The sequence below is a fragment of the Suncus etruscus genome, chromosome 19, assembly GCF_024139225.1.
Source record: "Suncus etruscus isolate mSunEtr1 chromosome 19, mSunEtr1.pri.cur, whole genome shotgun sequence".
Lineage (NCBI taxonomy): Eukaryota > Metazoa > Chordata > Mammalia > Eulipotyphla > Soricidae > Suncus > Suncus etruscus.
Window position 1 is genome coordinate 44,126,310 of NC_064866.1, and position 14,875 is coordinate 44,141,184.

At 64.9% G+C, this 14,875-nt stretch overlaps 2 protein-coding genes across 2 annotated transcripts; one reads left to right on the forward strand and one right to left on the reverse strand.

Moving 5' to 3' along the window:
• Window positions 1-8: 8 nt before the first annotated feature.
• Window positions 9-14,454, reverse strand: BOP1 (BOP1 ribosomal biogenesis factor). Its single transcript, XM_049765643.1, has 17 exons — window positions 14,382-14,454; window positions 14,070-14,134; window positions 12,577-12,756; window positions 9,242-9,349; window positions 2,762-2,916; window positions 2,577-2,694; window positions 2,398-2,499; window positions 2,117-2,329; window positions 1,889-2,050; window positions 1,718-1,798; window positions 1,501-1,570; window positions 1,282-1,414; window positions 1,020-1,200; window positions 658-946; window positions 495-579; window positions 316-423; window positions 9-209 (listed from the first exon to the last, which is right to left on the reverse strand). Exons 1-17 carry the CDS (start codon window positions 14,452-14,454, stop codon window positions 56-58), a joined length of 2,277 nt encoding a protein of 758 aa, XP_049621600.1. The 3' UTR covers window positions 9-55.
• On the forward strand, window positions 3,929-5,437 carry SCX (scleraxis bHLH transcription factor). The gene is made up of 2 exons (XM_049765880.1): window positions 3,929-4,602; window positions 5,109-5,437. Exons 1-2 carry the CDS (start codon window positions 4,033-4,035, stop codon window positions 5,145-5,147), a joined length of 609 nt encoding a protein of 202 aa, XP_049621837.1. The 5' UTR covers window positions 3,929-4,032; the 3' UTR covers window positions 5,148-5,437.
• Window positions 14,455-14,875: the final 421 nt, after the last annotated feature.

Below are 14,875 nucleotides of genomic sequence, written 5' to 3' on the forward strand. Positions count from 1 at the left end.
AGCTCAGGCACAGTGGGAGAGAAACAGCTCTATTGCCCCAAGGCCCCTCACAGGGCTAGCTGAAGAGACGCACGGTGCCGTCTGCCCCTGAAGAGAAGACCCAGGGCTGAGTGGGGTGGAAGGCCACGTCCAGCACGCCCAGGTCCCGGGTCAGCACGTGGCCCCTCAGCACTTTCACAGGCACAATCAGCGGGTTCTGTAGCAAGTCGCTGCAAGGCAAGGAAAGGATGGCGCTCAGTGGGGAGGAGTGGGGGGGCGGGCCCAGGAGGCCGTTGGGAGGAGGGGTGGGAGGGGCGTGCAGAGAGTCCAACTCACTTGTATACAGTCCCGTGGCAGACGATGACACTACCGTCGTCAGAGCCAGAGGCGAAGAGTGGATACCGGGGGTGGAAGGCCACGCTTCGCAGGGCCTTCTTGTGGTGCCTAGGGAAGGGCCCCGATGAGGCAGGTTCCGGAGGGCAGGGCGGCCCAGCAGGCCCCACACAGCTCCTTACCTCAGCACTCGGTATGGTCTAGTAGAAAGGTCCAGATCAAACCACACCAGCTTGCTGTCATAGCTGCCGCAGATGATGTTGTCACCTGAGGGCAGACACACACGGTAATGGCCTGGCAGTGTGTTCCCACCCTCCCCGGAGCAGCACGTCGCAGACATCTCACCTGCGGGGTGCACTGCCATGCTGGACACCCACTTGCAGTTGGGCATCAGTTTTTTAGTGAGCTCCTGACGCAGCAGATGGTAGAGGCGGACGCTGCGCTGCGAGGCCACACACAGGAAGGGCCGCAGCGGGTGGAAGGCCACACACTGCACCTGCCCGTGGCTCCGACGAAAGGGGCTCTGGCTGCGGCGCCTGCTTAGCTGGTGGAGGAGCACCTGCGTGTGTCCTGTGGTGGCCAGCACCACAGCCAAGTAGTCCCCGCGAGCATGCCAGGTCACCTGGGTCACTGGCTACGGAGACAGGGACGGTTGAGCGGCTGCCTTTGCCCCCGTGACCCTACCCCCAGTCTTGGGACCGGCAGACCTTGTCGTGGCAGATGTGGAGCCGCAAGCCCCTCTGCTGCTCTTCCTCGGAGGCCTCCAACCAGCGGGCTGGCTGCACAATGGGCTCCTCAGGTGGGGTGAAGGTGCCCAGCAGCTGGTCCGTGCTGCCCACCACCAGCCGGTCCCCCAGGGCCGGGTTCAGCAGCAGTACCGAGTCCTCCCTGTAGGCCAGAGCCAGATACAGCCCCTCAAGCACTGCAGCTGGGCCCACCGCCTGTCCTCCCGAGAAGCCCCAAACTCACACGGCCACGGCCACCAGGCAGATGCTGGGCTGGGGGTTCCAGGCCACGCTCCTCACCACACCCCCCACAGGCACAGTCTTCATGCAGCGGGCAGTGGCCACTTCCCAGAGTCGTACAGAGCCGTCATCCGAGCCTGGATAGGTGATCAGGCCCTCAGGACTAGATCCTCCCTCCCACAGTCACCGCCCCACTCCACGGGGGACCCCACCTCAGGCCCACCTGAAGCCAGCCACTGGCCCCCTGGGGAAACGCTCAGGCACCGGACAAGGTCACTGTGGCCCCTGTAAACCTGTGGACCGGGAAAGTGAAGAGGCGATGACGGAGTGAGCCCTGCCTGCCCCTATCTCTCTCCCTCATGAGGGCTCAGCTTGTGTGGGGAGTGTCTCCAGGGATGGATGGGGTAATGAAGAGAAATGCCCGGCATGTGCCCCCTCACCAGGGCTTGGGTCATGGGGAAGGGCTGCAGGTCCCGAGGTCGTGGCAGCTTGGGGATGAGGGCCTCAGGGTCCACATTCACCTGCAACAGGAGAGCACAATCAGTGACTTCCTGCCATGTGCACTACCAGTGCCCCCCCCCCACGTGCCCAGGCCCTGGCCCTCCACCCACCCGCATCTTGCGCTGCCGTGGGCACAGGTAGAGGTCAAGGCAGCGCTCGAAGCGCTCCTGGATGAAGCGGCTGTAGGCTGGCACCGACCGCAGGTTCGGGAACGCTCTTGGCAGGAAACTCAGCTTCCTTTCTCCCGGCTCCTGCTGCTCCCACGCCAGGCGCTGTGGAGATGGGGGTGAGCCGAGGACCCGCCCTGCCCGGCCCACCCCAGCAGCATCAGGGCCTACCTCTTCCTCGCTCAGCAGGTACTCGGGCGGTGGGTTGTAGGACTCGGCATGGCCGGGCAGCGCCAGCTTCGGGGCAGGCACGTGCATCTTGTGCCGGCCCAGCACAGCGTTGGGATCCTCCTGTGCCCACAGGTCGTAGAAGCTGGGGGCGGAGTCCCGGGGCCGGCGAGGCTGGATCCAGCCCATCTTAATGGCATGCACCAGGCGAGAGACCTGCAGAGGGGGGCGGGTCAGCGTGGGCGGTTCTGGGGACAGGAAGGCCAGGGGGGGCCCCCACACACCTTCTGTTTCTCCACCAGGGAGGGGATGAAGCTGCGCTTGTCAGCGGGTCTGTTGGTCACCGGGTGGATCATGAGGTCTCCGCTGAAGAAGTCCACTGCAGGCTGCGGGCACAGCACAGGTCAGTGCACCACACAGTTCTTTCCTGCCCGGGACCCGGGGAAGAGCAGTTGCTTCCTACCTCAAACGGGTCGAAGTTCACGTCCCCAAACTGGCCCCTCTGCAGCCGCTGCACCAGGGCCACCTGCTCGTCGGTCAGCTTCACGTCGTGCCCAGTCGTCGGGTCCTGCACTGTGCGCCTGGGGGCCCGCAGAACGTGAGCCCCTGCGCACTCGGCCCCGCCCACCCTGCCGGCCCCAACCCTACCAGTAGTCGGGGTCGTCCATTTTGTCCAGAAACTGGTCCAGCTCATCCCGCGTGCGCAGAGGCTTATAGATGCGCCTGCCGTCCAGATCGTAGCCCACATGCGGGAAGTCGGCATACCACTCCAGGGGCACGTTGCCCACCGTGTTCCGCACATCCTGCCGTACACCGACAGGAGGTCATCGGCCATCGGCGGGCAGGACCCTCCCCGGCCGGGCCCAGGACAGCCGCCGTCCTCTCCCTGGGGCGTGATGTGGCAAGGCAGTGCGCCCCCCCCCCCCCCCCGCCTCCATCCTCAGAGGCGCCGGAGCTGCCCCTTCATTCACATTTTCCACTGAAGCGGTGCCAACCCCAGAGCCTCCCCTGGATTCCTTGGCCACAGCTCTGGGCGGCCACAGACGAGTGTGACCTCATCGCCCCATCGTGGGCTCCCTTCCCCGGAGGGGCCTCGGGCACAAGTGGGCACCCACACGCGGGCCCGGGAGACCCCTCCCCACGCGCGCTGCCAGGGCCCCGCTGATACTGCCCCTGCCCGCCCCAGATGGCAGAGAGGACACATTCCTGGTCGAGGGCCCTGCCAGCCAGCCACCAGGCTCCCTCCACCCGGCGAGGGCTGCTGCCCTCGACAGTAACCGCAAGGGAGGAGCCGCCCCGGCCCCACTCTGCCCCACTCTCGGGCTTGGGTTCCTGGGGGCGGGGCGGGGTGGCAGCCGTGTGTCTCCCCAGGGGAGCCGGCGCCCCGCGCACAGGTGCCCGCGGCCTCCGCCGCCTGTGCCGACCAGGCCTGGGCAGGCCGAGCTGGCCTCCTGCGCCGGGGTCCCTCGCCCCGGCTCGGCTCCGGCGTGCGCGAAGCCGAGTGAAGCTGAAGCGAGGGAGTCGGGCTGGCGGGGTGCGGCCCGGCAGCCGGCCAGGGCAGCTGCGTTCGCTTGGTCATGCCAGGGGCTGCGGCGCGCGGGGGACCCCGACTCCGGGCACCCCGGCCCCTCGCTCCCCCGCCAGGCCCGGCTCCCGCGGGCGGGCGGCCTCCTCGGGGGCGGCGGCGGCGCGGGCGCGGGAGGGCCGGGCAGGGGGCGGGCCGGCGCGGGGTGGGGAGGGGCCGCCGCTCGCATAAAGCCGGCGGGCCGGCCGGGCCGCGGCAGCCCGGGACGCACACGTGCGCGCGGCGGGCCCCGAGACCCGCGCGCCCCTGGCCGGCCCGGGCGCCCCTGGCCCGCGCCGGCGGCGGCGGCATGCGCTGCAGCGCGCGGCGGAGCTGACGCCGCGCCCCCGGCCCCATGTCGTTCGCCATGCTGCGCTCGGCGCCCCCGGGCCGCTACCTGTACCCCGAGGTGAGCGCGCTGTCGGAGGACGAGGACCGCGGCAGCGAGAGCTCCGGCTCCGACGAGAAGCCCTGCCGCGTGCACGCGGCGCGCTGCGGCCTCCAGGGCGCCCGGCGGCGGGCCGGGGGCCGGCGCGCGGGGCCCCCCGGCGGCGGCGGCGCGGGGCCCGGGGGCCGGCCGGGCCGCGAGCCCCGCCAGCGGCACACGGCGAACGCGCGCGAGCGGGACCGCACCAACAGCGTGAACACGGCCTTCACGGCGCTGCGCACGCTCATCCCCACCGAGCCGGCCGACCGCAAGCTGTCCAAGATCGAGACGCTGCGCCTGGCCTCCAGCTACATCTCGCACCTGGGCAACGTGCTGCTGCTGGGCGAGGCGTGCGGCGACGGCCAGCCCTGCCACGCGGGGCCGGCCTTCTACCACGCCCCGCGCCCCGGCAGCCCCCTGCCGCCCCCCGCGCGCGACTCGGAGAACGCGCAGCCCAAACAGATCTGCACCTTCTGCCTCAGCAACCAGCGCAAGCTGGTGAGTATGGGGAGGCCGGCAGCCGCCCCCGGGCACCTGGGCACGCGGGGCCAGGCGGGATCTGGAAGGTGGCAGGGTCCGGGGCAGAGGGCCACACTCACCTGGTCCGAGCCCACCTGGCCCCGGCCTTGGGCACCCGGCGGACACCTGCCAGCCCCAGCTCCCGGGATGCCCGGGGAGGCAGGCCCCTGGGAGATGGAGGAGACCGGTAGCGGCTGCCAGGTGGCAAGCGCTAGGAGAGTGGGGTGAGCGAGCGAGCGGGAGAAAGTGTGGCGTGGCTCCCGCGTTCCCATCCCTCCGATGGGGGCAGCACTTGGGAGCACCTGGCCTGCCATCGGGGAGATTGGATTTTACAGTTTTGGCTCCCCAAGCTGCGTGGGGATCCGAGGTAAACGTGGAGTGGGTGCAGGACGGGGCCCGAGACAGCCTCCCTGGCGAAGCGGAGCGCGGACAGCTGCTGGGTCCCCTGCCCAGGCCTGACCCTACCCCTGCCCTCCTCCCCGCAGAGCAAGGACCGCGACAGGAAGACGGCAATCCGGAGCTAAAGGCGGCGCTCCTGCCCCCACGTCGCCCCCAGGACCCATGGACCCCAGGGAGGCACCCCAGGCTCCCCGGAGGCCGACTGGTACCAGGCCAGCCCCGCCTCTGGCTACGTGGGGCCGATGGACAGCCAGGCGGCCGAGGACTCTGACTGGCCCCAGCATTCGCCCTGCTGGAACTTTCCATGCTGGCTTCTGACTTGGGCGCTCTGCTCACTACGTGCTGGCATCTTGTGTCTTTGATGTAATAATATAAAGGCTGAAGTTTCGTAGGATTAAAGTTGAAATAATAGCTACACGTGTGGGCACACACTGCCCCCCCCCCACGGAGTTAATCACCTGCTGCCTGGACGGGCCGAGCTGAGAGGAGGTGGGAGAGAGGATGAGGGTCGCGCGGAGGGAGGGGCAAGGCGATTACCTGTGAGCTGCCCAGGGGTTTCCCCCCACCAACTACTCCAAGCCCCTCGGGGGGAGGCAGCCGGCGGGGGCTCCAAGTCTTGCAGGTGACAATCACCGGTTTTCCCCATGGCACTGAGGGGCTGGGGGTCGAGTAGGCTCAGGGTCCCTGGAGAAGGCCAGGTGGTGGGGTGCATGTGGACACCTCCACGGGGCAGAGACAGGCAGGGACAGGCTTCAGGGAAGCCCAAGCAGGAAGTAGTGGTGTAATTTCGGAAATTCTCAAAGCCGGAGCCATTAAGGGCTGGGGGCTGAGTCCGATCTGATAGAAATATAACAGGATAAAGTCACAGCGCAGGTTCCACTCAAGAGAAACCCAACGCCGAATTTCCTTTCCTTAATCCTGCAGGAGCCGCAGCTGGCAAGGGGAGGGGAGGGCAGGCAGCCCCTGCAGACCCCCACCCCCACCAGCCGGGCCAGAAGGCCCCCCTGCCTGGGCACAGGCTCTGCCTGTAGCTCGGCTCCACTGGCCATGGGCGCCCATGCCCATGGGTGATTCCGCTCTCGGACTCAGTTTCCACACAGGGACTGGATGGGGTACAAAGCCCATTTCCTGGGCACAGGATCCCAGAGTCCAGATAGGGCCTGGAGGGAGCGTGAAGTATGGACAGTGTGGAGTGGACAGTGCAGCAGTGGACAGCGAGAAGTGGATGGTACAGAGTGAACGACGAGTGGACAGTGCAGAGTGGGTGGATTTCGCAGTGTGGACGGCGTGGAATGGAGAGTGCGGAGTGGATGGTGCGAACGGAGTGGGCAATGGAGTGGACAGCGAGGAGTGGGTGGGTGGTACTAGTGGGCACAGCAGTGTGGAGAGGGCAGAGGGGATGGCGTGGGGTGGACAGCAGGCAGGCAGTTCTCTCTGGGCAGGCACTAGGTACGGCTCAGCTCCCCACTCAGTAGCTGGAGTGCCTCCCTCCGGCCGGGCCACCAGCAGAGGAGGGGTCCCGACAGCCAGGGCCGCACAGACCACACCGGACTGGGCCACCTGAGGCCCAGCAGCCCCTGGGGAGTCACCCAACGAGGTGGCAGGTGGCCCCACCCGGCAGCTGCCCTCGGAGGGAGGGAGCCAGCCAGCCAGCCAGCCAGCAGCCAACCCGGGCGCCCGAGCATGTGCCCGTGAAGCTGGGCCAGAGGCGGCCTCTGCGGCCAAGCTGGGCTGGAAGCACTGGCTGGCCTGGGCTGTCAGCTCCTGTCCCCGGGTGGCTGGAGGCCCAACATGATTCATCACCCGCGCTGCCCCTGCCCGGCCGGCCGGCCTCCCCCTGCCCCCCTCCCGCACCACACCTGCAGGCTGCCAGGAAGCACATGTGACCCCCGGCAAGCGCCCGCCGACCCCCAGGTCAGGCACAGTGAGAGGGGCCGGCCTCCCGGGGGGCGCGGCGAGGGGTCCCGCCCCCCCAGACTGCCGGATCCAGGCGAGGCCGAGCCAGGCGGCCGGCGGGGATTTTTCCGCCGCCCCTCCCCCCGCCCAAAGTGGCTGCAGCTGTCAAGACGCAGATTGGAAGTGCAGGTACGCCTGGCCCGCTGCCACCGCCCTCCCGTGTCTGTCTGCGCGAGAGGAAGCCGGCCCACCTCTGGAATCCTTCACTCGCTCCTCGTTCTGCCTCTCCCACCTGTCCCTGGGGAGCGCAGGGTCAGCCGCCCGCGCTCGCTCTCTCCAGGCTCTCCGATTACAATGCGGCAGTGTTCCGCCTCCCCCACCCCGCCCGGCCACCGCCCGGCCACCGCACCGCCACCGCCGAGGCCGAGGCCGAGGCCGGCAGACAGACAGACAGAGACAGACAGACAGACAGACAGACAGACAGACAGGCAGACAGACAGACAGACAGGCAGACAGACAGGCAGGAGGCAGGCGGCGGCCGGGCAGCTCACCTGCCGCAGCTAGCTACACAGGCGCAACCCCGGGCAAGGAGACACAAAGAAAGGGGGTGCCAACGGCGCTGCTCCCAGTCCTCGAGCGGTCCGCACCGCCCCACCCCACCCCAGCATCAGGGGGTGGCGGGCACCGGGCACCCCATGAGGCGGCCCGGATCTCAGGGTCCCGGGGCCCTCTCCGCAGAGCCTCGGGCTGGCCCTCTTCCCTGCTGGGCACAGGGCTCGGGGCCACTGCCCCCGGCGGCTGGGCACCTGCAGGGCCGCTGCCAGGAGGCGGAGAGTGCGGGTGCAGCCCAAAGAGAAGTGCACGGGCCGGCCGAGAGCCGCGCGCCCGCCGGGCACTCTCCACAAACAGCCGAAACCTGAGCCGCCAGGCCGCCTGCCAGCAGCAACGCAGCGCCCGCCAGCCAGAGTGCGAGGGCGGCCAGGACGGCGGGGGCGGCGCCCCGGAGGAGCAGAGGCCGCCAGCACTGGAGCAGCTGCTGCTCAGTAGCCGGAGAAGCCTGGCCCGGGAGCAGAGGGGCCGCCCCGCCCTGGGGGCCGCAAGCCAGAGAGCTCCGACACCCCCCACTGCTGCCGCCCGGCCGGAGCAGCTGCCGAGGGCCCACTGGGCAGCCTCAGTTTCCCCTGGCAGATGGGAACACTGTGGGACCGGACCCCCTCGGCCCCGGCTCCCTGGGGGTCCTGGTAGGATGAGATCACGTCTGGGAGGTGCGCGTGGCCGTGTGGGGGCGGGGGACCCCCGGCCCCAAACGCACCCTGTGAGCGGCAGAAAGGGGCGCAGCGCCCCAGCTGCGCGGCCTGGAGAGGCTCCCGAAAGGAAGGCGAGCTGGGCAGGCACTGGCAGCGCAGGGCGGCCGGCCCTGTCACTCAGGACATATGGGATAGTCATTGCTGGAGGAAGTGGCCCCGCGGCCCAGACCAGGGGCCCCCCGTGGGCAGCCAAGGCCCCTCCCCGGCCTCTGTGCTCCATTTACAATCACCGTTGATTTCTCAAAATGCCGAATTTAAAAAAGTAGCCGACAGGATGTGGCTGCCGACAGCCGCAGCCCCGGGAGGGGGCCGGAGCGGCCGCGCTGCGGCCCCTCCCGAGCGCACCCGCTGCTCCGGCCAGGAAACCAATTTATTTTGTTTTGTCTCTGTTCTCCGAACGCGGAGACCGAGCAGGCCTGCCGCCAAGGCTCCTGCAGCCGCCAAGAGCCCCAGTGCAGCGGCGGGCCGGGGGTGGGGCCGCATGGGAGGGGGGACGCTGACAGGCGGCAGGGGATAGCCGGGCCAGGACTGAGGGGCTCCCAGGCCCAGCCCAGCCAGGACGGGGTGGGGGGGCTCCCAGGGCCATTTGCAGGGTTCAGACCCTTCAGCACAGCAGGGACACGCGTAGGGCTCACGGGACTCGGCTCAGCCAGAACAACTATGGGACTCACAGGGCCCCTCAGCACAGTAGGGACCAGAGTGGGGCTCACGGAGGCTCAGCATGGCCAAGACTGTGGGGCACACAGACCCTCAGCCCAGCGTGGACCAGTGTGGGGCTAATGGGGCTCAGCATCCGCAGGATGGTCCAGGCCGCCATTGACGGGGCCTTAGCAGATCCCAGGCACGCACCTACCCCAGGGGGAGCCCACGGCAACGCACCCTAGGCCCACGTCCCTTCCGTCCCCAGGATGACCCCCACACTCTGGCAGTTGCACATCCGGACCCCAAATGGCTCTTCCAGACCTGAGCGTGGCCCCGGGCCAAGCCCTCCCATGCCCCCGCAGGGCCCGGCCCACCTCCTCATCAGAGCTGTCCTGCGCATACTCGTTCTCCTCATTCTCATTCTCCTCCTCAGCCTCCTGCGCGTGCACTGGCCCCGCCGTGCTTCCAGGAGCGGTGGCAGCCTGTAGGGAGAGGAGAGTGGTCAGCGTCAGCTGAGGGTCCCCAATTCCTCCACTCGGGTCTGAGTTTCCTGCAGCCCTACAAAGTATGGGGGTGCCGACAGCTGGTACCGAGAAGCAGCCCACACCTGCAGGGCTCCTGGCAAACCGGTCCAGGCCTCCCCTGAGGGTAGCCAAAGGCCCCCGAGCTCAGCGGCACCATAAATGATCAGCAAGAACTCCCTGGATGGGCAATGAAGAGGGTCAGGCCACTGACCCAGCTCACCCCACTCACAAGTGGCTGAGCAGCGGCCGACCCTGGTGCCATCATGGACACCAGGTGGGACCCCAAAGTCTCTGGCCCCCAAACAGATCAGTTTACCACAGAAGTCCAGACAATGGTTCAGATGAGTCTGACAGGGCACATCCACCTGGTCCCTGGCACTGCCAGAGCAGACCCTCCTCCCTGGCTACGACTCTGAGCAGGCCAAGGACGCTGGGTGCCGGGCACAGCCGATCCACAACAAGGGCTGATGCAGCCAAATCCTCCGGGCAGAATTGCAACAGGTCAGGGCTGCAGGGCGCCTGGCTCCCACCAGAGGGCAGCAGCAGCAGCATCAGAAGCAGAGCCTGGAGCCCCCAGACCAGACCCCCAGGCCCTCTGCCCTTCCCACTGCTCCCACAAAGAGGCTGAGGCTCTTAGCATCCGGAAAAGACACCTCCAGGGCCACTGAGATCCTCATGCAGGCAGAGAGGGGGGAGACGGAGCGGGACCAAAGGGTGATCAGGAATGGGGATCCAGCCCACGGGAACCCAATGCAGGGATCAGGGATCCAGGCCATGGAGTTGGGGAGGAGCCCCTGGACTCAGGGCAGCATCACAGGAGATGAGTACATATCTCTGTCTCTCTCTCACACTCTCTCTCTCTCTCTCTCTGTCTGTTTTTCTTTCCCTCCCTCCTCCCACCTCCCTCCCTCCCTTCTTCCACCAGTGAAGGAGACACCAGGTTCCCCAGGAACCAGGCAGGGCCATTCCACCTGCAGACACTGACCTGGGGGCCAGGAAGCAGAGACTATCACTGCCACCTACCTCCAATGAGGAATCAGAGGCTGAAAGTGCCCGGGCACAGAAGGGAAGGACACAGGGACAGCAATAGGCAGAGAAAATATAGGGGCAAATACAAGGGTACATGGAGACACAGGACCCAGGGACTCAGGGACACAGGCCTGCAATCAGTCAGGGATGAACCATGCAGAAAGATTATGTGTGCAGACAGCTGAGGGCCACTTGTGCATCCTGGGGCGGCACTACAGAGAAGGCAGAGCACACCTGACCCCTGACCTGTCCCCTGACCCCCCTACCTACCCACTGGAAATAAGACCATGTGAAAGGATGCCCTGGCCATGTGAGCAGGGAGCAAACATGGGGTCTCCTGACCTGATCTGCTCACGCCCATGTGGCCCAAAGAACTGCAGCCAGCCAGAGCAATAGCACAGCGGTTTGAATCCTGGCATCCCATATGGTCCCTCAAGCCTGCCAGGAGCGACTTCTGAGCACAGAGCCAGGAGTAACTCCTGAGCACCGCCGGGTGTGACCCAAAAACCAAAAACAAACAAACAAACAAACAAAAACGTGCAGACAGACAGCAGATGTCCTAGTGCCGTGTTTGCTGGAGGAATAAACCAAGGTCTCATGCATGTACTCTGCTCTCAAGTCACACTCTCTACCTTTTGTTTTGTTTTGTTTTTGGGTCACACCTGGCAGGGTTCAGGGGTCACTCCTGGCTCTACGGTCAGGAATTGCCCCTGGCAGGCTCGGGGGACCATATGGGATGCTGAGATTCGAACCACCGTCCTTCTGGACGCAAGGCAAACGCTTTACCTCCATGCTATCTCTCCGGCCCCACACTCTGCCTTAAACAGAAACAATTTTAGGGACTGGATGCATAGTAAAGCAGAGAGGATATTTGCCTTGCACACACTAACCCAGATTTGATCCCTTTGCACCACCAGCAGCAACCCCTGAGCACCACTGGATGTGGCAAAAAATAAAAATTCTTTTTAAAAATTTGAGGCCAGGAAATAAAAATTGGGGGCCAGAGAGATAGCACAGTGGTAGGGCATTTGCCTTGCATGCTGCCCACCCGAAAGGGACCCAGGTTTGATCCCCAGCATTCCATATGGTAAGCCTGCCAGGAGCAATTTCTGAGCAGAGCCAGGAGTAACCCCTGAGCACCACTGGGTGTGGGCCAAAAACAACAACAACCAAATAAAAATTCAAAATAAAAACCCACCAATTTGGGGGCCAGAGTAATAGTTCAGTGGGGACAGCATTTGCCTTATATGCACCTGACCCAGGTTTGATCCCCAGAATCCCCATTGGTTCCCCGAGCATCACCAGGAGTAATTCCTGAGCACAGAACCAGAACCTCTGGGTGTGGCCCAAAAACCAAAAAAACAAACACTAATTTTAGGGACCAGAGTCACAGTACTTTGGGGAGGGCAACCTGTCTTATATACGGTAGACCTGGGTCTCCCCAACAACCTATATAGTCTCCCAAGCACCACCTGGTCCAGAGTAACAAATAATGAACAAAGAATAACAAAATAAAAAACATTCGGGGATGGAGTGGTGGCACAAGAGGTCGGCCACTTGCCTTGCACAGGCAACCTAGGACAGACCGCAGTTCGATCCCCTGGCGTCCCATATGATCCCCCAAGCCAGGAATGATTTCTGAGCGTAGAACCGGGAGTAACCCCTGAGCATCACTGGGTGTGACCCCCCTACCCCCCAAAATAAAAAACATTCAAGGGGCCAGAGAAGACTGGTACAGTGGGAAGACTGTTTGCCTTGCACACCGCTCAATATTTTTTTTGCCACACCTGGGTCTGCTCAGGACTTCCTCCTGACTCTGTGCTCAGAGATCACTCCTAGAGGGCTCGAGGGACCAGACAGGTTAACAGGGATTGAAGCCAGGTTGGTCGCTTGCAAGGCAAACACCCTTCCTGCTGTATATGGCTCTATTCATTGTCTTTATTGGCTCTTCCAGGGAAGAGCCAAAGGTGTGGGAGTCAAGGAAGCCAGGGGGCCTGTGAGCAATGACCATAACCAAGTGGGCAGAATCACATGAGAAACATCAGGCGGGGCTCCCTGGTGCAAGGGGGGAGGCAAGAACAGAGCCTTGGGGTTCTGAGAGAACATGGAGAAACACCAGAACCTCCCTGGGGGGGAGGGGTTAACCACTCACTGACCTGTGCCACAGCTGCCACAGTCCCATCCTCATCCTCATCCTCGTCCACATCCTGGTCAGTGTCCTCACTGCTGTCGCTGCCGGAGTCCTCCAGGCCGGAGAAAATGCTCTCCTTGCTGTCATCACTGTCACTGGCACTGTCGTCCCCCAGGCGGGAGGCAGGGTCACAAGGTAGGAGAGGCTGCAAGGAAGCAGAGCGTAGCTGAGAGGAGCTGAGAGGGGCTGAGAGAGGCGGCCAGAGCAAGGCTGGAGGGGAGGGGTGAGGAGCTGTCCCCCAGAGCAGAAGCCTCTGTCTCCCAGCCCGGCTGCCACATAAAGAGGACAGAGACAGGACCTCGATGGGCCACATGCCCAGCCCTCCAAACTAGCTCCTGTGAGCCGACCCTGGCTCTGGTCCAACCAAGTTCCATTCTGTCCGATTGCTCCTTGACTCTGGGATCCAGTCCCAACCAAGCTTCATCCTCTCCATCTCCGACCCCCTACTTAATCCTCAACCCAGCTCATCTACTCCAGCTCCATCCCTGACCCCTGGGCTCAGCCCCAACAACCATTCTGTCCCAACACCTCCATCTTCCCTGACCCAGCTCTATTCCATCCTGGACCCTCTGCTGTTCTTTTGTGTCTGTTTATTTTGGCTTTTTGAGTCACACCCGGCAGCACCACTCGGGGGTTCCTCTTGGCTCTACGCTCAGAAATCGCTCCTGGCAGGCACGGGGGACCACATGAGATCCCGGGATTCGAACCACTGTCATTCTACATGCAAGGCAAAAGCCCTACCTCCATGTTATCTCTCTGGTCCCTGGACCCTCTGTTCTATCCTTAACCTCTGGCTCCAGCCACAAGACACCCCTTCATCCCTGACCCTTGTACCAGCTCCATCCACACCAGACTTACACCCACATCCACAACACACACCCTGCCTCACGCCATCCACAAAACACACAAAAGCAAGCTCCTTCCTACAACACACACATAAACCCCACCCTGCTCCATCCACTTCCCACACACACACACACTGCCCCGCCCCATCCATCCCTGACCCCCTGCTCCACCCACAACACAACACAAATACACACACTCTGTCTCATTCCATTCCTGTCAAAACTCCATCTCTGACACTGTTCCATCCCTCATCCCCCTGGGGGGAACAGGACACTGGGCCTGTCACTGTCTCCGCCAAGGAACAGAATTCAAGTCTAGGGTTGCATCTGAGGGCGGGCGATTCAGGACCTCAGGTCTGGTCAGCAGAGCAGGCGCTTGGCAGCAGCCTCCGGCACTAGGCCTCACACTGGTCAATGCAGTAGCACTGAGGACGAGTTCTTTTTTGGTTTGGGGTTTTGGGTCACACACGGAGGCGCTCAGGGGTTCCTCCTGGCTCTACGCTCAGACATCGCTCCTGGCAGGCTCAAGCGGCGGACTCTATGGGATGCCAAATGGGATTCGAACGCCCTCCCTCCGTGCCATCGCTCGGCCCTAAGACACATGAGTCCTGACACTAAACCAGGCAGCCCGGGAGCGGGCGGGCAAGCCGGGGACCAGGCGTGGCGCCAACTCCGAAGCTGCTCAGCGCAGAGGGCGGCAAGCGGGACCCCACCCGGGAGGTGAGAGTGAAAGGGGGCAGGACTGTGCAGAACGCGAGGCTCTGATGACAAGCCTGGCCGGCCCACCTCCACGCTTCGACAGTGCCGCGCCGCACGTCTCAACAACAACTCCTTGTTCTCCAGATTTGGGGGCCACACCCGGGGGTGACTCCTGGCCCAGTGCTCACTGCACAGTGCTCGGAGCACCACGTGGGGGGCAACCAACCTTTGGGTGCCGGCGATCGAACCCTCCCGCCCTCCTGCCCTCCTGCCCCTGCAGCTCCTCCCACGTCTTCCATAGGGACGCAAAATCAACGACGGGGCTCAGAGGCTGCAGAGGCCCCGGGCAGGGCCGCCCCTCACCCTCACGCCAAGGCCCAGCACCCCGGGGCCGCCGTCACCTCCTCGGCCTCCGCCGCCCGCGAGGACGCCTCCTCCCGGGGCTCCGCCGGCCGCTTCCCGCGCCGCGATCCCGCCGCCGCCGCCGGCTGTCTGCGATCCCGCTCGCCCGCCATGCTCCCGGGCCGCTCCCGTCTCCGACCGACCGCACTTCCGGCAGCGTCCGGGCCGCGTGGGCCTGGAGGCGGGGCCTGCGGGGCCAAAGGTCGCCAGCCGGGTGGGACGCGCCAATCCGCGAGCGAGCCAGAGTGCGGGAGGCGGGAGCACGCAGGGAGGGGCGTGGCCATGCGAAGGCGCCTGGAAGTGGGAGGAGCCGGCTTC

What these genes read in the sequence shown, in the direction of transcription:
- SCX (XM_049765880.1), top strand. Translation starts at nt 4,033, where the DNA reads ATGTCGTTCGCCATGCTGCGCTCGGCGCCCCCGGGCCGCTACCTGTAC. An exon ending in TCAGCAACCAGCGCAAGCTG is followed by an intron (nt 4,603 to 5,108) that starts GTGAGTATGGGG and finishes TCCTCCCCGCAG; the next exon opens with AGCAAGGACCGCGACAGGAA.
- BOP1 (XM_049765643.1), bottom strand. Translation starts at nt 14,454, where the DNA reads ATGGAAGACGTGGGAGGAGCTGCAGGGGCAGGAGGGCAGGAGGGCGGG. An exon ending in TGAACTTCGACCCGTTTGAG is followed by an intron (nt 2,500 to 2,576) that starts GTAGGAAGCAAC and finishes CTGTGCCCGCAG; the next exon opens with CCTGCAGTGGACTTCTTCAG. An exon ending in CATGGCAGTGCACCCCGCAG is followed by an intron (nt 580 to 657) that starts GTGAGATGTCTG and finishes GTCTGCCCTCAG; the next exon opens with GTGACAACATCATCTGCGGC.